At 42.9% G+C, this 22,599-nt stretch overlaps 1 protein-coding gene across 1 annotated transcript; it reads right to left on the reverse strand.

Moving 5' to 3' along the window:
• Positions 1-10,882: 10,882 nt before the first annotated feature.
• LOC135307569 (histidine-rich glycoprotein-like) lies at positions 10,883-22,309 on the reverse strand. Its single transcript, XM_064431976.1, has 3 exons — positions 22,187-22,309; positions 15,985-16,034; positions 10,883-14,606 (listed from the first exon to the last, which is right to left on the reverse strand). The coding sequence occupies exons 2-3, from the start codon at positions 15,988-15,990 to the stop codon at positions 14,154-14,156; spliced, it is 459 nt and encodes a 152-aa protein (XP_064288046.1). The 5' UTR covers positions 15,991-16,034; positions 22,187-22,309; the 3' UTR covers positions 10,883-14,153.
• Between the last annotated feature and the right edge of the window lie 290 nt (positions 22,310-22,599).

Below are 22,599 nucleotides of genomic sequence, written 5' to 3' on the forward strand. Positions count from 1 at the left end.
AAGACTGGAATAAGCAAAGTATTTTCAGGATTCTCTATCTGAACTAAGTCTAGGTCGTGAATACAAGAAAAAAAAAAGTACATAAATGAGGAAATTAGAAAATCTTGTTCTTAGGAGATTTTAGATTCTTGGGGGATTAAGAGAGCTGTTCTGTACCATGGCAGTGAAAACAAACAGGAATCATACTTTCTCCAGACTCCATAATTTGACCCTTTTATTCCTTCCCTAAACATCAGGCTGTTTACTCCATGAACCATGTTCCCCCCCACAGAGCAAAGAGTTAAAAAATGTAATTTGAATAAATCCCTTATTTACTGTCAGTGAGCAACACTACAATTTTACAGTTTAAATCACCTGGATCTCGCTAATTGTGATGTGTGACAATCACTGGCTTCTCCAAACTCCTACAGAGTTTGGAAAACCTCTGTCAATGGGAAGGCTGAGACAGTGCTGTTTAACTGCCCCAGAAATTGCTGTCTGTGCAAACCACTATTCTGCAATTGCTCTGGAATTGGCTTATCCAAGGCAGCACGAATGGAAGAACACCCTGCAATGCTCTCTGGAATGCAGACGGGTAATAAGGCCTTTCCCAAATGGAATTATTACTCTAATACTGAAAAAACAGAAATGCTTTTGATTTTTCATAACTCCTCAACGAGCCAGCATTTCTGAGTATCTCTGCTGCATTTTGCCACGGTCAGTTTTAGCAGAGTAGGACAGCTATAAAGTTCTAGGAACTAGAACTAGGAAAAAAAAAATCACAATGTATGAAGTAGTTAGAAGCACAATTCAGCTGAGCTAAAACCAATTTCAAATCCTATCTTTATCCCAGAATTCTTTTACATCCTTGGTTTTTCCCGTTTTGGAGATTTAATTCTTCTGATCAGCACCCAAATACTTCCCAAAAAAGCCACAAATGGACATGCTACAGAATCAGCATCACTGTGTGAGCAGCAATAAATGCATAAACTAAATTAAATGTTTGAAACACCTTATAGAACTGCTATAGTGAAATAATTTTGTAATCACTAAATCACTTGCATGGATAAAACCACAATAATATACCTTCTTCATTGAAGAACTTTTCAACAGGTCCCACAAACTGGTTGATTTCTGCCAGTTCTTCATTGCTAATTTCTGGGTAAGGAAAAACTTCTTCCTAAAATAGGAGAATAGGAGAATTATTTAATAATTTTTAATACACGAACCATGCAGTTAAAATAAAAATCATGGGAGATATGCCTTGCAAAGACTCTAAAACACTGTGCAAATTAAGAATTGTGGAAAATGTCCCGAAACAGAAATAGGGCTCCACAGGACCCAACTTTATTTCACATCAAAACCAGACCAGAGGGTGTTAACTGAACAACAGAAACATGAGGGAGAAATCAAGAGATCTTTTAAGAACCACGAGGATGCAAAAGTTCTTCATCACCCATGAGTTTTAACCCTATTCAGGGACTGATAAAAATGAGTTTGATGTTTCCAAAGCTCAGCCCATGAGCACTGTCCCTTGCGAACACCCAGCACATTTCACCTGCTAATGCCTCGAGGACAAAGGTGAGTGAGCCCCACCACTCCTTATCATCCCCAGGGTGTTCTGGCCATGAACTGGAAGCAGCACAGCCTGACAGGTTGGAATTGGTAAAAAATACAAACAAGGAACACAAGGAGTGGGAGGCTACGTGAGAAGAACACTTCTGATTTTTACTGCCTTTCCCCTTTTAAACAGAAGAATTTATCTCTGTCCACACAAATCTGTTCATGGTACTCTGAGCAATATATCAGCATCAAAAATTCAGGACCTGTGAAATGTTAGAGGTTTTCAGAAAGCTGCTGTGTTGAAACTTGAGGGAAGAAACACCCGAGACACATCTGTAGAGGGGTTTAACACAGTGGAGCCTGAGTGCTGCCTGTTTTAACACCTTATCTGACAAGCTCCATTGCAGGAGACTTTATTGCTCAACTTATTTCAGTGGATTTGAGTTATTCCTTCTTTCCGTTTACTTCACCCTGCAATCTCTGATAAATGCACACTCTAAGCCCTGCAGTAACAAACTCTGCTAAATACAGCGTTCCATCTCAGATTTTAACTTCTTTGTCCAGTGGCATCTCAAGGCACCACAAGAACACCAATCTTTCCTACCAAAACTGTAGGCAGAGATTTACAAGAAGCCTCCATCCTTGAAGAACAACCAGAGGACGAAGCCATCCAAGTTCAGCGGCATGCCCAGAGGGGGAGCACGGCGACAGGCAGCGCCCAGGGGACCCGCGGGGCTGGCAGGCACAGGGGCTCTCGGCGTTGTTTGGGTCACTCTGAGCCCCATCGCCTGTTCTGTGTGCAAAGGCTCCCTTCAGTTACCCGGCTGCAGCTGAGGGGCACACAGAGCCAGGGCAGGGAGCTCCGCAGGGCTGGACCCGGGGGCTGCGGGGCAGCCGGGCCGGGCCGGGCCCTGCCGAGGGCTCACAGCAACGCCCGCAGCCCGGGCTGGGATGAGCAGCGGGGAAAGGCCCTGGCGCTGCTGCGGACGAGCCCCCGGTGCGTGCCAGCCCCGCTGTCCGCCGGTGAAAGGGCAGCGACCCCCGGGCGCGGCCGGCCCCCACCGCCCCCCGCGGACCCACCTTGCGCAGCGTGCCGAGGAACAGCTCCTTGGCGAAGGCGCGGCGGGGCGCGGCCGTGCGCAGGCCGCGGGGCCGGCCCGGGGCTGGGGCTGGGGCTGGGGCCGGGGCCGGGCGGAGCGCAGGGCCCGCAGCAGCAGCAGCACCGCGCTCATGGCCGCGCTCGGCGCTCCGCTGACGGCACCGCCGAGCGCCCGGCCCCGCCGGGGCGGGGCACGGCCCGCAGCCCCACAGCCCCGCGGCCTCACCGCCTCACGGGGCGGCGCTTCGCTCGCAGGAGCCGCGGGGATGTGCTCCATCCGGGTGACCTGCGGCGGGCACGGCCCCACAGCCCCGCGGCGCCGCGCTTCGCTCGCAGGGCCCGCAGTAACGCCGCTCACGGCTTCCTCACGGCTTCCTCACGGCTTCCTCACGGCTTCCCTGGTGCCCTCCCCTCCCCGGCCCGGCAGCTCTTGCCCGAGCCGCACGGTCCCGCCGAGAAGCAGCTCTTGGTGCAGCCTTTGAATCGCCCTCATGAAGCGAAAGCCGCGGCGCAGGCCAGCCCGCGAGCAGCACCGCAGGCAGGGATCGCTGCTTCCCCTCCTGGAGCTGCGGGACACGCTGGGCTGCAGCGTGGAAATCGCCCCCGAATCTCCCAAATCCAAGCCTAACTCCCCCTGCTCCGTGTGTCGGGAGCCGGGGCAGGATGGTGTGGGCAGCTCCAACCTCCCCTGAGCGGCCCCGCACTCCTGCAGCCCTTCCCGCACATAAACAAGTGTCAAAGACCTGTCTGCTCGCTGTGCCCTGCGAGAGCGCTGCCCTGCACCGAGCATCCCCCTCCTCCTTCACTTTCCCTGCCATCCCTCTGGCAGCAGGTTTTGTCTTTTTTTAAAAAACCCAGGTGCCAAACCTGTGTGAAATTACTGATATTCACTGAAATCTGGCTGAGAAGCACTCAGTGCTCCCCTTCTGTACGGGAGGTCACGGTCAGTTTTGTGGCACCATCACCCCCCAGCCGCTGCCTCACCTGCAGGTGGCTGGGGCTGCTCACCGACACAGAAGGGCTGTTAAAGGCGTGTTGAGCTTCATTTACTCAAGGGTAGAATTAATTTGTTTGAACTATTTATTTCAGATAAAATAATCCCTTTAAAGGCTGCTGCTACTCTGTCATTTTAGGCATCTCCATGTCCACCTGCCTTGACTTTGCTTTGGTCTGTGTGGAACTGCAGAATGTTACAAAATGGCATTTGCAAAAAGAACAAGTAAACACAGGCTTAATGAACTCACTTATTTTGCTTCCTTTACTTATGACTCATAAAATGAAAATCCTTTAATGTTGTAGCACAAATAAATTGCCATGTTGGTTGCCTCTCGACTGTACTGCAAGTAGGGAACAAGAAGGGCTGAGAGTGAGGGATCAGGAAAAGGTGAGGATGTGCTCAGCTCTCATTAAGTAACATTATCCTGCTTCTTTTGCTTTTGAAGGGTGGAAAAGCAAGAGGTGATGTCTAATGCTCCCGGGCAGCAAACAATGGGTGGGGAACGCTGAGCTGGGTGCAGCACTTGGCAATCTTTGAGGTGCAGTGATGAGGTGCCAGTGCTTGATGGTATGGATAGAAGGGGACACGCCTCAGCCTTGTGACACGTGGGGTTAATGGGGCAGAGCCACACCATGTCCCTCTGAGGGGACCTGGGTGGCACTGCCACACCAGTGCCACATCCCAGCTCTGGGCAGGAGAGGTAAAAAATGATAAAAAAATTAGTTTTTTATCTTCCTGGGCAGGAGAGGTGCAGGTCCCACAACACCTGCCAGACTGAATATCAGGAATGAAAGGGTTAAACTGAGGCCACCCTCTCCTGAGACAAGTCAGGCAGGTTCTGGTGATGTAGGGGTGATGTGGCAGCTTGAAAGAAAGGATAAACAGAGCGTGGTACAAACTGCTTGAAGAAAATGATCCAAAGAGTGAAAACAAGGCTGGGCAGTTGGGAAGCACAGGGAAAAGATGCCTCATCATGAAGTTCACAAGAACTGAGGCAGCAGCCAGCACACCCCACCCTGTGTGTTCACTCAGCAAGCATGAGGATGGCATTGTGGGGATATCCTGAATAAATAAACACCTGGGGTTTTCCAGTCACAGGGGGTGATATCACACCCACAGCACGAAACTGCAGGTGGACCATCACTGGCACGGAGAATGCTCTGTCCCTGCGCTGGCACCAGTGGTGCCACACCACAGATCTTCTCCCATCCAGTGCTGTGTGTAACCACAGCTGAAATCACACTGCTGGCAGCTGCAGTTCTCTGCAGAATCCCTCCACCCTGACCTGACACATCTTCAAACTGCCTTGCACAGAACTGCACCATCTACTAAAAAAAAAGTTAAAACAGTATTTTTCTCTTTTGCTTCAGCAATATGCCCAACCTTTTCCTTTCCCCACTTTTATTTATGACTCCTCTCTGCTGTCTCTGCCACTGAGGTATTCATCCACATGTTCCCATCATTTCAGGTTCCCTTCCTGGGCCATCCAATCCCTCAGCTGTTACAGCTCCTCATAACCCACATTTTGTGAACAACCACAACTCCCACAGTGATGTCCATTTCAGCCCATTCCACACAGAAGCGGAAAAATTTCTTCCTGAGAAGGAATTAATGCAAGAGAAGTGGAGATCAGTAAATGACTACAATAAAAATACCCTTCAGCTTTCCTTTTTATTCTTCCATATTTTTCCAGCAGCTGCTTAAAAACTGGTATTCAGCAATAAAATGACCTGATAACATTTAGGTCTTTGAGACATAGATATTTTATTTACTGAAAAAGTGTTACTAAACCACTTTACAAAAACATTCACCAGGCTTTGCAGCATTTCCAGGAAAATGCATACAATTCCTCCTCTCTTTATGCAATCATTGTTTGCTCCTGTTCAAGCTGACAGATGGTATGAAAGTTTTGCACTTGACATCCATAATTGTCTTTCCCACAGGCGTGTGCTCATCGATGATGTGCTCATTGCATCACCTCCTGACTTGGAACATTTTTTTAAAAAGCTGTTTCACATATGAAATCCTGGGAAAGGTGAGGGCAGGAACGGGTATTTCCACTTTTGCTCCTGGTTGTGGGCTGTGCAAGTGATGTGATGTGTTTGAAACCCAGATGTTAACATGGTCACTGTATAAATACATCAATAAATTCGTCCAGGCTCTTGTCCATTCACACTGACTGGACTGTGGCCATCTAAGAAACCACCTGAAAAATAAAGACACATTCTGTTAGTCAAAGGGACTCTCACAACGTCAGGTGGCACTTGCAGGGAAATTGTCCATCAGCTCTGCCATGTTAGATTAAAAGGAAGCACTAAATTGCCTCATGTTTTGAAGTATTTTATATTTTATTTCACGCTATAATTTTTTTTAACAGCCAAATAAGATTTAGTTTCTCAAGCAAGGGAAAATGTGCCGGAGAGTGTATTGAAATCAAGTTTCTGGCTCAGCGAGGGGAGGTGACCTGAGCTCAGTGCAGGAAAGAAGCTGTTGCTGTGGGATTGCACCCAAGGAGCTGTGGGCCAGCCTGGAGAGTGCTGCCTTTATGTCACACACAGGGGACAGTGATGAGTGAGAGGCCAAGGCTGGCTATAAAAAGACCTTGCAGCAACTGGTTAAAGCACATCTTGGCACTATTAATGGATACAGAAGGGACATGGGTCAAGAAGCTCTTTGCCAAAATAACCTTCATTGCACTGTAATGTCAGAGACAAGGGAAGAGCTCCATGAACTCAAGAACATTTCATTAATAATTATTAGTACAATATTAATAAACTATTATTTACATTATTTATATTAAATAATTTAAGTATTTCTATTAAATAATTTATTTATATATTTATGTTAAATATTTCTATTATTAATTTAATTTATTATTTATTTATTAGTTCAATGAGGCATCTGTTTCTCCCTTTTCTCATCTGGGAAGAGAAACAGATGACCCAAAATGCCAGTGCTTTTTCACCAGCTTTTTTTCAAAGGCATTTCAAATTCCTGCAGTCAGAGGAATTGCTGAGGACATGTCCCCTGTGGTTCACTACTAATATATAGACAGGTTGGGTTTGTGGGGTTTTTTTTGTTTTTGGTTTTTTTTTTTTTTTGTTTTTTTTTTTTTTTTGTTGTTGTTGTTATTGTTTGTTTGGGTTTTTTGTGGGTTTTTTTGCATGAAGCTATGCTGGCAGTCTGGAAATTTGTGAGGAGGGTAATGGAATATTGCAACAGCCCAGGAAACTGCATATTGTACTAGTAGAAAAAAAATAGGAAGAGCAGAAACAAAGTTTCCTCCTCCTTTAGGCACAAAATACACAAACAAAAGATTTTGAAAATGTACAGATTGGCATAGCAGAGGAGTTAGCACATAATCAAGGACATTTTTAAAACCTGCTGAAATGCCATGAAAATTCAGGGCTATAAACACGTGGAATGCTCCAAGTCTGAATTGGAATATTCAGCGCATTCGTCACTGGGCTGGAAAATGTTGCTGCTCTTCCAATTTCAGGGGTTGAAGGACAACAGAAGCATCTCAAACTCTGCTGATTGCAGGGGTGTGTTTGGTTGGTTGGTTTTTTGGGGTTTGGTTGGGGTTTTTTTGGATGTTATTTTTAATTACAGCAGAGTCATTTTTTGGAGCCTGGTGTAAGGGCTGAGGCAGAATGAGAGACACGAGACTACCAGAAAGATGGCAAGGACAATATACAGGATGAATCATTAAATAAAAATGTTCTTCCTTGTTGGAGATGGGCATAAAGAAATATTAGCCAGCAAGTGAAGGAATATCAGCCAAGAGAACACGGGGAGCTGGTGGAGGGGGAAGATGCTCAGGGGGTGGGCACCTCCCTTCAGGGCCCCACACTCAGCTGAGCTCTGCTCCTATAAAAAATCACTACAAAGTCAGACTGGCAATGGTTAAATGAACTAATTTCCAGCCTTGGTTCACTCTGATCCCACTGCTGAGTCACAGAACTCCTGCACCGTCCCTGCTTCTCCCACTTCCCTGGACACTCACCCAGGGCCCATCTCCTCATCAGAAACCAGGCACTGTGCTGTGGCAGAGCTGAGAAACTGCAGAGAAAAGACATTTCCATCATGCCCTCCTAATATTTCATTTGCCTTGGAATGAATTTCCTCTGCTCATCTTGTTAAAGACAGATTATTTTTGCTTTGCTCATTACACAGACCTGTCTAAAGCACTGTGTCCAAGGATGAAAAATAAATGAAAGCTCCAGTGGTGCCGTTACCCAGCAGAGCTGATGGATTGCACTCTCCTGTGGCTGCTTTCAGCTGCTGTGTCTCGTGAACCATGCTGCTAATTTCACATCTCAGTTACTGCAAAAATGCTAAATAAAGGTTTTGTTGTTGTTTTTTTTTTCCATTTTATCCCTAAAAATGTGTGATTATTCACATGGCAAAAATGATAAATCTAAAGATTTGAAAAAGTGAAGAAGTGATGGCTTCAAGTCAGCATCATGCACACACAACTTTCATTTAAGTCTTGCTTAGCTGAGGAAGTACTTCCAGCAGAAATATTAATTTAAGATTTTCCTAACTTTCATGACCAGCCTCATCCTGAAGTTGATTTACTTTTGCTGAGTAATACAGGATTTGTCTTTAATTCTTGAAATAATAGGAAACAGAAAGAAGGCTTACTTAAAAAAACTACACCTAACATGAATTTTTTGTGTGGTTCAGATATTTCTATTAAATTGGTTGTGCTATGTTCCCTTCCAGGAATTTTACATCAACAAAATATGGCACCAAAATCACTAAGCAGGGTAAAAATCCAGAAAGATTCCTTTGGAAAAGGTGTATTTAATGCAGCTGTAACACAGGGTGGAGATGAATAAAACACTACACAACTATTAAAATAAATATATGCTAAAATACCATACCTGTTTTTATGAAACTCTGAATCAAAATCAATCATTAAGGCCAACTGGAAAAAAACAAAGTTAAATAGAATTCATTGATTGTTAAGTCAACAAAAATCTGAAGAAAGATACAGATAAAACATTTGAAGATCTTTATTTTGTTTTTCTGTCCTTTTAATCTTGCATTTCTTTATTTCAACAAAAAAAAAAAAGGCAAAAATTCTTGGGAAAGAACCTGTTTTTAAAAAGTTGCTATTTAGAAGAGCTTGAGAAGTTGTTTATTGCATGACGACTCATTCCCACAATCTGTGAGTGCACTGCCACGTGCAAACCTCTTGTCTTCTCAAAATCTGCTAAAGTTCTACAAATCCTAATTTCTAAACCAGGAATAGAAGCATCAGTGAAGAACAGCTCTGCAAATTCTTCTACTTCCACTAGAGGATGTTTCACTGGTCACCTTCAAAGGGCTCCCACAGCTCAGAGTGGCACAGAGGATGATGGTAAGTGGGAACTTACCTACCAAAAAAAAAAAATTGATGAAGATGTGCATCCTGAAATTACAGCCCTCCAGAAAGAGGTCATAGTTGACTATTCCCACAAAATAATTCAAGAATGTCCTAAAATTTGTAGAAAACAGAAGCAAACATAGTGTTTAGTTTAACTGACAGCTGAGCATTAGCTTGGCCAGGCTTTCCAGAACACACTACAATCTCCTGGAAAGGCTGGAAATGCACCAAGTTCAGGGCACAATGGAATATCCACTGGTGATTATCAAAGTGTAACTGCAATTCAAACACTGGGAAGGTCACGTGTGGCAAAGGATCCTTCAGGGCTGGAAACTGAGACACACAAACAGAGGACAAGGAGTAACTGGGCAGTACTTACTCGGTGCTGGGCTGAGGGGTCCGGGGCTCCCTGCCCGTGGCCACGAGGCACTGCCAGCTCCTGGGGGTTCCACGGAGCAGCCCAGGACTTGACCCTGGAAAGGACAAACGGGGCCCTGCCCAGGCAGGGCACAAGTGCCCTGGACAGTAGCTCCTGAGGCTGCCTGGGGTCAGCTGGACACACAGCCCCTGGGACAGAAGGTCTCAAAGCTGCCAGCACTCTCCGGGGCTCGAGGGGTTTAGGAATTGTCCACCAGGACCTCTGCCGTGCTTCCCTGTCTGCACATCTGGGTGCTGGAGTCACTCTCTCCCTGTCTGCACATCTGGCTGTTGGATTCATTGCTCTTTAGTGACTCTAGAACTCAATTTATTTCAGCACTACCCCACCAAGCTGAGTGAGGACGGGTCACAGACTCCACTCACCACCTCCTCCACCTGATCCTCAGTTCCTGGCCCCTCTGAAGTGAGCAGCACAAATCCCACTGCCTCAGCAGGGCCAGGATACCATTGGAAGGAATTTCCTTAATTTCAAATATGAGGAGTTGAAGCTCTTGGATTGCATTAAATGAGAAACAAAGAGTTTTAAATGATTTATTTGATTTCTCCACATGATCACAGTTAGTTTTACATCAATAGGGTCTGTTACTACTTACAAACAGAATGCATATTAAAATGAAAGCACTCCTTTCTTCCCCAGAGTTACAAAAGGGGTCTCGAGCCTCCCCAGAACAGAAGCTTCTTGTAAGCATAATGATTTTTGAAGTCTTTAAGAGTCTGCATTCAAGACCTAATTCTAACAGTTTAATACAACTCAAAGCTGATTTAAGTTCCTAGCAGGAGATAGGCAACCTCAAAGTGACTGCAGACTTATAGTAATGCTAATTTACACACTATGTACAATTTAGATAATTCTCTATTCCCCCTACTGGTCCCATTTTCACCACCCCCTTTTCTCTTTTCCAAATTGAATCTTGTTATTGGTTCCACTTTTCTTTGAAATATATACACGAGAATCCATTTTTCAGTCAAGAAGTGTGATGGTATTTTACAAGGGAACAGCAAAATGCATGCTTAACTGCAGAAAACACACAGCTTCATATGGAACAGCAAGTCAACATCTAGAGATTCAGTGTTTAAATATCTGCTGACTGTCTTTCAGCTCATTTTATCAAGAAACAAGAGGCTTCTGCTGTATGCAGTACATGATGGGAAAATCATTCTACACTGTATGTTAGACTCTTTTTTTTAGCAATACAAGACGCACATTATATTAGGATGAACTTTGATTTTTTGTTTCTTTACATTGTTTTACATTTCATTCTTAACTTAAAAAAATAAAAACCCCAAATATATATTTGATTGTTGTCCCAGAAAAGATTTTTTTTGTTGTTGCCACACCTTCATTCTTTACGTTTCCCTTTCATTTGTCCAAATCAACATTACTGCTTTGCCACATCGTTTATGGGAAGAGAGAATCACGGTCAGTCTATGCAGTTCTGTACCAGTTTGTAATTGGCAATGGTATCTGATAAAAAACCCTCTCCATTCTACTCCTGTCTGCAGGCTGAAGAATTCATTTTAATTCATTTTCTTAACCCCAGGCAGTGTTAAGTGCTGGAATTCTCCTATTCTAGGCACGACCCACACTGCTCTAAGCAACTGTTGATCAAGGATGGAGTCAGAGAGGTTTTACTATGACCCTATACAAGCAGCAAAGGTCTGGAGACTTGTGCTGACACCAAGACACTTTTGTTTGGTTGGAGTACATAGAAACACATAGTCTAAGAAACAAAACAGAACAAAACTAGGAAAAAAAAAAAAGTAAAGTCCACTGTTTCTCCTCCCTGGCTTGAAAGAGCAAGAACAGAGTTTCCAAATCCCGTGCTCTCAGGTTACCAGTTTTGGTTTCTAACCAGCCTCCAAGTGATCTGTGATTTCACACTCCCTGCAGGCCCAGGGCAGGCACATTCTCCTCCCCAGTGTCCATGGAACCATGTGGAAATGTTTCTGTGCATGCACATTTGTGACATCTCCTCAACACTTTGGTTCACAAATACATTGACTGCACATGGAAAATCAGTGGGCAGGCATTAAACTGTGGCTCACTGTTTAAGCACAGAATATATGTAACTCTAATTTAAATGAATGAAAGGGTTTTTTAAACACAAAGCAAATGCAGATCTGGGAGATTTAACACCTTCAGCGTTAATCAACACAGTGAGTCAGATTTTCCTCTCCACTGCTACTGCATATTCTGCCTTTATTCCATCTACAGAATTTTACTTCCATTATGCCTCTGCATCTGAAACAAGTACAGACTCCATCACCCAGTGAAGAGGAGCTTTCTTACCTCTGTTTTAATTAAAAGATGCAGTTTCTCAGAGATATTTGCACCTAAATGGTTCTTCATCTTTTCTGGAACAACCTATAAATTACAGTTAGACTCTACTATTGGTACAGATGTATGAAGAAAAGTCTACATATTGAAACATGTTATCACTTTACTTCAACTAATATCAACAGTAACACTGATATATTTTGCAATTATACAATATGTAGAGTGTAGCCTCACACTAATAACATTAGATGACATGCAGACAGTTCTACTTTCCCTTATAAGAACAGTATATATTTTTTAAACTGCAAGGAACAGAGCCTCAGGGGACCCAGGTGAGCCCTCTTAAGGTAAGCCGCAGAATTTAGAATAGAATGAGTGACACAGAAAAATAATAATAATCACTTGTTTTCTTTTCATGGAGATCATTCTGAGGAGAAGGAGCAGAAGGGGAAAACATATTGCACATGTGTGAAACAAACGTGGACTGCTGGAAACAAAAGGCTAAACTCTAGATTGCTGTATTTGCTCTCTGTGGAGGTGAACAAAGTGCTCAGTTTGCAGTTCTGCTGGTATTGTGGTATCCATGGTATGAAAGGGAAAAAATGACTGAACCTCTCCCATCCTCCCCACACTAGAGATGCCATGAGCAAGCCAACAGGACAAGTCACTCTGTTGCTCCCATGTCCTCCCGATTTGGGACGCTTTTATTACTGTTTGTTTTCTGTTACACAGAAACCCGACTGGTTGGAGCTGTGATTACTTTTACCCATCTCTCACTGGAACTTTTTGCTCATCCTCTTCAAGGTTTGCTTTTAGGCTGGTACAGTTTTGCAGTTGTGATTCCTTTGTCTCTACTGTTTAGGTGTTAAGTCCTTGCAGTGGCTCAAAGTGCTGAAACTACAAAGTAGGTGCCATGGATAACTTTGTACAGGATTTTGGGATACAAATTGTAGAGAAATTTGCAAATTGTTTGGTTACAACACATAAGCAACAACAGCACAGCCTATTTTTATGTGATGTCTTGCAACTAACTGGACTATGGAAGTGAAGGTTTGAGCATAAACTCAGCCTGCTGAGTGCTGGGTGTTTCAAACTAACAAATGTGATGAGTAAAAATGGTAAAGCCACTTCATTGCTAGCACATGGCTACATGGAATTACAGATTTTGAATTTTTTTTAATATATATATATATATATAAAAAAACCCTATACTAAATTCTAAAGCAAACCTTCAAGTTTTAGAGCACTTCCACTGGAAACACTCTGGACTAGAATTCAGCTTCGCTGGGGGTAAAAATGAGCAATTATGGTAAACAGGAACCAAAGTAGCTGAGAAGGATGGAGGTTTGCCATTTTCATGTTTGAGATGAATGTTTTTGCAGTGTTTACATGCACCTGGCGGAACTCTTCCCATGTGCTCGTTCAATCCATATGCTTACAAAAGAAATGTGGATCATGTAAATTCACAGTTATCACAGCCTTTAAAGTGTCTAAAAACTTGTGTGACCAATGCTCGGAGGTGCCCCCTGGTAGGTGGGCACCCTCCATTGCTACGGAATAATTACTGCATCTTAACGAGTTTGCTTACCTGAAATAGCAGAGCAGCTCTAATACTGATTACGTATGATATCATCGTGTGAATAAAATAAGGATTTATACAAAGCAGTATTGGACTATAACATTTAAATGCTATGTTACTTGGCACATTTAGTAATGATTGCTTAGAAATCTTAACAAGTCCAGGGGACTTGTGATGAAAATACTGAAATGTTTGAAATTGGTTTCTAACGTTTAATGGTTTTGGTCTACTTTCATATGCTATTCATCTATTATACTGTCCTATCAAGTAAGTGGAATTCCTTGTAAAGTCTATATTGCTAGTTTTGTGGACTGAAAAAATTTCTTTCCAAGCACAAATGTTAACTATACAGTATATATATATATATATATATATATATATATTTATATGTATATATTTATATTATATAAAGTTTACTTACGTACTTTCATCAACCATATCAGGTCTACTTATTTTTTTTGCCCATTGAGAGTAAAAGAGCAAGAATGCAACACTTGGTTCTGTCTGACTTTTTTCCCTGTTTTTTTTCCATAGGCTAGCTTTTCATTATGTGTGTAAAATTGTCCAGGGGTTTGGTGTAAAAGGTAGCTTTCCTCAGATTCAGCAAGCAGCACGTTGTCAAGGCAAGTTTGGAAATAAGAACTAACCAGATGGTGGTGAACATCTATCCAGTAGATAAGTAAAACCAGTATGGCCTGGGCTAACTGGAATTATTTTATTTAGTAACAGCAAGCCTTTAAGCTCATTAAACGGCCTGGGTAAAAACTGACGGTGTGATTTTGTTGCTTCCTCTAAGTGCCTTTGCAGCTGGGTTTGGAACTAGAGTCACGAGGAGGGTCTTTAGGCCTAGACTATGGTGCTGATGCCACTGTGTTTGGGCTTGGTGCTGGCGGCGGCGGGCGGCGGGGGCGGCCCGTGGTGGTGCGGGCCGTGGTGCGGGCCGTGGTGCGGGGCGTGCGGCAGGTAGGGGCCGTGCCCGTGGCCGTGCCCGTGCTGGTGGTACTGGTGCGGGTGCGGGTGCGGGTGCGGGGGCGGGTGGTAGTGGTGGTGGTGGTGGTAGGGCGGCGGGTTCTGGTGGCAGAACTGCGCGTGGTGCGGGTGCGGCGCGGCGGCCGCGCCCTCCGCGTGGTGCGGGGTCTGCGCGGCCGCGTGGCTCTGCGAGGGGGGCTTGCCCCTCTTGCTACCGAACAGGGACCCTAGGAGTGAGGAGGAGTTGGGCATAGTCTGGTGAGGGCGAGATGGACACTCTCGGGTTGATGTAGCTCTTCGGCGCATGTGAGGACTGCTAATGATGGACCCCTAAAAAGAAATTAATAGAAAATAAAAATTAAAAAAAATATATCTTGAAATGTTCGGAAAGGGAAAAAAAAAAAAAAAAAAAAAAAGAAAAAGTTCACACTGACCCACAAACTCCTCCTTTAGGGTTAACATGGGTGGATTATGTTAGAGAGCTCTAGGGGAAATTTTATCTCCACCTTCCCTAAGTGGCCAGTGGGGCACTCATGCCTTTCTTAGAGGATGTTAAGCATTGGGTGATTTTCTCTCAATATTTTGACATAAAGTGATATGACTTCAAATTAAAAAAAAAAATGTCACGGAAATGTAACATGATATAAGACCTACGAGTGTGTTTTTAAAGGAAAAATACATTTTAAAATACTGCAAAAAATACCATACTTGCTTTTTTACCACAAAAAAAAAGTGCTAGATTAAATGCAACCTAAATAGTTAAACATACAGCAGCAAATATTACAGTTACAGCTCAGATTTTAAAATGGTATTTAAATATTTATTTATAGCAGTTTTCCACTACTATATATGACAGTGCTGCTTCTCAGGCCTACCTCTGCATTTTGTGTTAAATGGAACCATACCATTTTTGCCACTAACATTTCTATGTGCTTATATTTTTCTGACCTATGGTCCAACATTCTCTATTATTTAGCCTGGAATTTAGTTGCTGAAGTTGAGGGTTTGTATTTTTAAAGAGTTATGGGACACAAGAGTAGTTAGGCAAAGTATGCTAGATTTAAACTGTAATCTACCTAAAGCAAACACAAAAAAAAAAAAAGAAAAAAAAAAAAATCTGCAAGCTGAATTCAGAGACATGAACAGTATATATAAATGGTTTGAAGATGAATGAAATCTCATGAAATCCACATTGAATTCACCTATCTGAATAATTTTTTTTGTCCTCCCATGCCCTATCTGTGCAATTCCATGGTGTCATGACTGCATACATTTAGCAATTGAACTCGAAAATAAGCAATGGGGATGGTTGAGCATGACAGTCAATAGTTGTAGCTAAATATCAAACAGCAAGAACAGTGTACTTGGTAACAAAGAGCAAGGTGGGCTTTTAAGCTGGGACCAGACTGAAATGGTGGCAAAAGGACACATCATATCCATTTAACCATGCTGGCAGGAACAAAGGGAACAAGGTTAGCTCAAACCAAAAATGGCATTGCTCTAAAACAAGCTGTCAGTGCTTTGTAAGCTGGAAGAATACAGAGTGAATAGCCTAGGCATGCATTTTACTCTGGCAGGCAGGTTATATATATGTGTATATATATATATGTTAGAAGAAAAAAGAGCAAAAAAATATGTATGTATATAAAAGAAAGGTTTGAAATGCACATCATCACATCCAGCTAGACATCAGGAACTTCCTACTTACTTCCATATTGCTGTCTAGCGATCCTGCACTGCTGCGTCGCCCACGCTTGCCTGCCCAGGACATGCAACAGCAGAGATTAGAGACTGCGACACGACCGGCGCCAGGAGCCGCGGCCCCACAGCCCCACAGCTTCAGGGCCGGCAGGGACAGCAACTCCCTGCACCTGCCTGCGTTTCTAGGGGATCAGTGGAAATTTGGAGAGCTGCTGGTGCTGGGGATCGGCTCACACGAGCGGGGGGTGATTATTTTGTTGGTAATTTGCACAACTTTTGAAGTAGAGGTGTTTGGGCAGCTGGGTTTAGTGCTGCGCTTGTGATGCTGAGCAGCAATGATTTTAAAGGGTTTGGTTTACTGGAAGCTAATCGGCCATGGAGGTTTTTTTGTCTTTAAATATTGAGATATAATTGTGGGGTGGCATTAACTTAAATGCAAAATTTAACGTTGAAATATTCTGAACTTCATTGTGGGGCACTGTGAGGGCCATCGGTTTTATCAATTAATCCGTTTTATCACTTCATCGGTTTTATCATTTTATCGAATTTATAATTTCAATTTCAGCTTTGAACCTCAGTGGATTTCATACAATATTCTTTCATGAGGTTTAAAAAAACCCCTAAACTTAATTTTTGATCAGTAAATCTGGAATCTGTCTTGACATTATGGCTAGATTTTGTTTGTTTAGCTGTGCAGTGCTTTATCTTTAAGCATGTTGGATTTGTACTCCAACAGTCTCAAACTGCAAAAACTTTTGCCTAAACCCACACATGAAACTCCAGACAGTTTGCCTAAAGAGCCAGAAGACCTCAGTGGCTGGATAGGACACAGGATCTCAGATTTTCTTTCTCACTTCACAGCAGAGAAAATAGCATCTGGCTGCAGTGGAAATAGAGATTTTTAGAAGATAACTTGTGGAGCTTTGCTTTGCAAAGTTTCAGAATACTTTCCTGGCAGGGTGCAGAAACAAAGCTGAGCTTTGAGGAGCCCTCCTGGTGCTCAGAGCTTCCCTAAAATCTGCAGGGCTTTCGAAACCAAAGCTTTCTCAGCACTCTCTCCTTGTTTTCCTGCAAGGCCAAATATCAGTCTCCACCCTGCATTGGCTGCATTCAGAGTTTTCTACACGGAGAGGTAGTTTTGGCAGAGAATGTGAGGATTTCAGCATCACTTAACCAATTAATGATGTACCCTCATCACAGACACCCCAAAAGCACCTGTGATCAGAACTAGAGAGCAGTGGAACTGCTCATAGGGCAATTCAGACTACCCAAAGGATCAGGATGACCAAAAACTACCACCTGCTGGATTTATAAGCATAGTATTGACCTGGTTGGTCACAGAACACTGCCCTGAAACAAGTTTCTTGTAAGAGCTACAGTTCCAGGCTACTGGAACATTCTCCCCTCTTAAAAATGGTTGCTCCCCAGTACAACCCCTCTGCAGTGACATTAAATTGAGGGGAAGGCGTTTGTGGTCAAGGTGTTGTGTTTGACTTGAGAAATTCATTGGGATTTGGAACAATTTCCCTGGATGGGCTCTTTGTCAAAAGCTCACTGCTTCATCTCCTGCTGCAGTTTTAGCCTCAGCCAAACTCTACTATCTTATGAGTCCCCCAAGAAAAACTGGGTTTGTTCATCCCTTATGTTGACTCCTAGTCAGGTTTGATATTTTTCTGCTCTGATAACGGGATTAGTACTGATTAACACTCCAACCCCTCTTGCTTGCTGATGCAAACACACTGCGGCAGCCACCTCGGAACTTAGCAGTCAGGGTTGCAAATAAGACTGAGAGCTGACACGGGGCATTAAACGTGGCCAAAAATGAAGGAAAACACAACAATCCAATGCCTTTTGCATATGGCAGGAGTCACAGTCTGATCAAATAACCACGGACACAGTAAATACGGACAGAGAGCGACAGATGGAATTTTGCTCAGAATAACTCCAGGGCAAAGTAGTACTTGCAAAGCCAAGAACAAACAGAAAATCCACCTTAAATGCCTGTAATTTCCCTCAGATAGGCACTACTGCCGTACAGAGGCTTAGTTCTTTTTCTTAAAAACAAATTGATCCCGATTCCGTGCTGACATGCAGTGTGGTGGGTTTACTCAGTAAATCCCCTGGAGCATTCCCCCTGCCAATGTGTGTTTATTCCAGACTGTTCCCTGGTCTTTGGGATAGCATCCCATCGCAGAAATGCCTCCCTGGAGCTCCAGCCTTCACATGCATCTCAGGGAAATTCTAAACTAGAACTGCACCCAAGCATGTACTGGCAGGATAATTAGTAGCTGTGGTACAAAGCAAGGTGGTATTTATCAAATCTGAAGATTAGTTTTGCTTAATATATTAAGCTTACTTTAATATTTTAAGGCTGTTAGAGTGGACTTTAATTTATAAAAATAAATTTTCAATTAATTTAACCTTATCTGTTAGATATGAATATTCCTTGCAAGAAATATCTTGAACTTACACAAGTGTATGCCTCATATATGAACATGCACTATATAGGGCCAAGAACATTTCAAATTTATAGTAGAGATATGAAGTGATTACAAGATTTTTACAAACTTAACCATGCCAAAAGAATATTGAGCTTCATTAATAAAGGCCACTGCACCTTGCAGAATGGATGTGTGCAGGACACATCACAGGATGTGTGGTGATCTCACAGTTTAGGCTACAGATCAGCTCAGTACATGGAAATATTTCTCACTCCTGCTCTGTAGTTCTTGAAACTCTTCTGGGCCAGTGAGATAACTGATAGCTAAAGACTATCAATGATTTGATATTATGATTTAGTATTATGATTTGGCTTTGAGTGTCTTGGGGGAGAAAGCTTGGAAAAAAGTTTTAAGTTAAATTACTCTCTCCAATGACTGGAGAGACCACTTTTGAGGGGGAAAGTACTGTTTGCCACCTTTACATTTTCAGCTTGTTTCTGTGTGAAACAGGTACAATCTTAAGATTTCACACTGAAACAGAACTATTTTAACCCTGGAAATACCTTTGGTTTTGTTTTGATTTTGCAGTAATCTTTTTTGGCCTGTGGCTGTTTTAGACAAGCCCAGCTCTCAGTAACAGGAACCACTGCACCACCCTCACCTGGTCAGTACTACCTGGCTGTGCCAGTTGTGGAGTACTGGGGCAAACAAGAAAACTGCAATTTTTAAACCAGTTCAGTGTGTAAATACTACTCCCACCTTACAGATTAGTGATGTGGGAATAAAGTTTGAATTCCTCTGTAAACTCAATGTAAAAGCGCTGGGTCCCCCAGCAATTCAAAGTGGCTGGAATTCAAATTGAAGAACCTAAAATCAGTGCAATGGGACTGTTTCTGGGAGAAACAGAATGGGAAACACAGCCAGTCCAACTCTTTCTGCTCTGCTTTAGTGACCAAATCATTCTTCCTGTGGAACAGTGGCCATGAGGGGACATCACACTTTTCCCATCTTTCTGTAAACTCATAAAACTCAGCTTTAGATTCATTAAAATTTGCCTGGCTCTAATATTTTTGTATAAATTAAGAATTTCAAGGTCTGGAAAAAATAAATTCAGTTCTTCCAGCTCAAGAATGTGCAATAAAAATTATACATTTATCTTTAGAGAAAAATAAAGCCCTAAATATTTTTGACATATTCGCATCTTGGAACACTTGGATGTCACATTCTGTTTTATATTCCATGGAAAGAACTGTCAAGGCACAAGGAACAACAGCATCTCCCAGTGAAGAGATCCTCAGCACATCCTTCCCACAGCTGGGAGTTGAGCTGCTGTGGCCAAGGCATGGAAACACTCTCAGGAAAGGATACCTGATGGACACATCCTGCTTTTCTGTGCATGCCCAGCCTAGGAGGCAGAATCAGTCAGGGTATTTGCTAGATCTCAGAAGCTGCTGAATTGTCACTCAGAGAAATTTAGTAATTTCCACAGCCTCCATTTACTGGGATGTCTGGGGGACAGCAATGGATTTTTTTCCTAAATAGTTCTGTCAAGTACCTGTGCAGCCAAATGCTGTTCAGTCACATTTCCCTTCACTGAATAAACAGTTAAAATTTTGAGTTTGCAATGTTCACTGGACATTTACCTGCCTTCCTGCATAAATATGAAATCAGGCCATTTTCTCTTGTTTGTTAGATTTATTTTTGATTCAAGGTAGAAAGGTCTCTCTAAAAATCTACTTTCCTACAGGCCCACACACTCCTGTTCCTCCTCCTTGTTCATCCTGTGCTTCATCCACAGAAGGATTTGAGGGAACCTAACTCAGGCCTGTTTTAGAGAAGCAATTTAATATGGGATAATCACTGAGGGGCAGTATCTTCCTAACTGAAAGAGATTTCTTTGCTTTTCTGTGGATCACTTCTCCCACATTAAAAATAAAATTAGCCTCACATGCAAGCTATTCCCTGAGAGAAGGCAGAATGATATGGATCATCTCCCTTAAGTCATTCCACCAAATAACACAGCAAATAACAGGCTGGTTGTTTCTCAAGTCAGTTGCACTGCACAAGACCAAACAGAAGCTCTCCATAATTCTCAGTTATTTCAGGTTAAAATTAAGTTTAGTTGGGTTTAACAAACTCATTGATAAACCCTGCAGTCTGTGAGTGATTTCTACTTTTTGTCATGGAAAAAGGTTATTTTCAGTAAGAAGCATGCCAGTTGTAGGCATGCCCTGTGAAATGTGTTTGTGATTACAAATGTTGGTTTGTTGAATTAAACCCATAATATGAATTCAAATACATGGCAGTGTTTGAAAGAGAGGGATGAGTAATTCTAATGGAATGAAAAAATTAATCAGAAATCACATTTAGGGGTACAGATACCCACTGAACTCACATATTAACAATATGGTAGTTCTCATTCTAATGAAATAAAACCAAAACAACAGAAAAAAGATGAAGTATCTTCAAATCTGAGAGATAAGAGTGGTGAAGACTAGGGCTTGATCTAAAATCCGCTGGAGCCAAGCAAGCACCAATAGTCAACTTCAGCCTGATTTTGGATCAAGGGCCTAAGTCTTTTTAATGAAGCACATGGAGATGTGAGTATGAAAGCCTAAACAGAGAAGAAAAGAATTGAAAGAGCTCACTCTCTACATATTTGTATGCACATACATATACCCACAAAACACAGGCTATCATTTCAGTTTACAACAATTTTATTTATTGCAGCATAGCTAATGTCTCCTCTTTAGTTAAAAAAAAAGGAAATAGGTAAGTAGTGTCTACTACCAAAGATATACAGAATATTGAAATTATGACTACACTGGACATCATCACTGCAATTGAAAGAACAAAGCAGAGTATGCAACACAGCCTATGAACTAAAAACCAAATAACTAAAAAAAATAGAGTTGCTACTATCTATGGAAGTACTTTCTGAATAGTGGACATGGTGTTCAGATAAGAGTTCTTGTCAGTGACAGGAATCTTTAACACTGAAAGATTACATGGCTATGCCAGGTGTGAGGCAAACCATCAAATAAAAACATGCCCAACTTCCCCTGGCTTGCTTTGGCTAAAAAATTGTATCACCACTGCTTTCCAGTCTTTAACCAGTTAATAAAACTTAAGACACATCAGTGGCTTTGTTGGTTATCAGCATCCTTGTCCAATAGGGCTTCTTTGGTTCTGTTGCAAAGAGTACTTCACAACAACCTCTTTTTGCAAGAATTAGGAACTGTGTCTGAGTTACAGAACCAGAAAAGAGCATCAGGGGCACACTGGTGTTACACAGCTCTAGAGAGAATTTAGTAGGGCTTCACTCAGTTTCATTCATCGAGGTGGTGACACAGGTATACTTGAGCACAGAGTACACAGAAAGCGCTCGTCACACAGAGACCAGGAGCTTTCCTTCCCTTTCCAGGCCTAGTCTATGAGGGGGAAAAAGCAAAGGCAATGAAAAAAAAAGAAAGGAAAACCAAGTGAATTGCTCCTAGCACAAGTCAGTCACTTCTGTTTTATTAAAAACTTACAATTTTTCCTCTGTCTTCACTGTCCTTTAAAAGTTTCTATAGCAACCTACAACGGCTTTAATACTTTCAAACAGCAGCCGCTTAACAGAACAAAGGTAAAAAAAAAAACCCAAAACAAACAGAAATTAACCACGAGCTGAGGAGGGGGGAGTAAGGAGCTACTTGGAAGTGTAAGATTCCACCACTGCTATTTGTGGAGGCATGCAGCGAGCCGGGGAGGAGAGGCAGCTCTTACCTGCTTCGGACAGGTCGCGCAGGGAGGAGCTGAGCGCGCTCCGCTTCAGCCCCTCGCCGCCGGCGTAGCTGTCGTCCAGGCACGCCCGGGGCAGGGTCCCGTTCCCGGAGTCCTTCTTCAGGCTGGAGCGCTGCGACATGCTGGGACGCACCACCCCCTTCTGCTTCTCCAGCTCGGCTGCAACACACACGGGGGCTTTTACAGGGGTGTTTGTGGGCATGAAACAACCCAGAACGTCCCACAGGGAGTTTCACCCCTCTACCCACAGCTGGATTTCTCTTTTGGGAAAATGGGATAAAATTTCATCTTCAGACACTCACGGGACTACCAGCAAAATGTATCGGTTTGGACCATGACTTCCTTACTGACCACAGGAATTGCAACCCGGAAATGAAGAAAAATTCAATGAAGCT

This window comes from Passer domesticus, chromosome 9 (assembly GCF_036417665.1).
Source record: "Passer domesticus isolate bPasDom1 chromosome 9, bPasDom1.hap1, whole genome shotgun sequence".
NCBI classification, from domain to species: Eukaryota; Metazoa; Chordata; class Aves; order Passeriformes; family Passeridae; genus Passer; species Passer domesticus.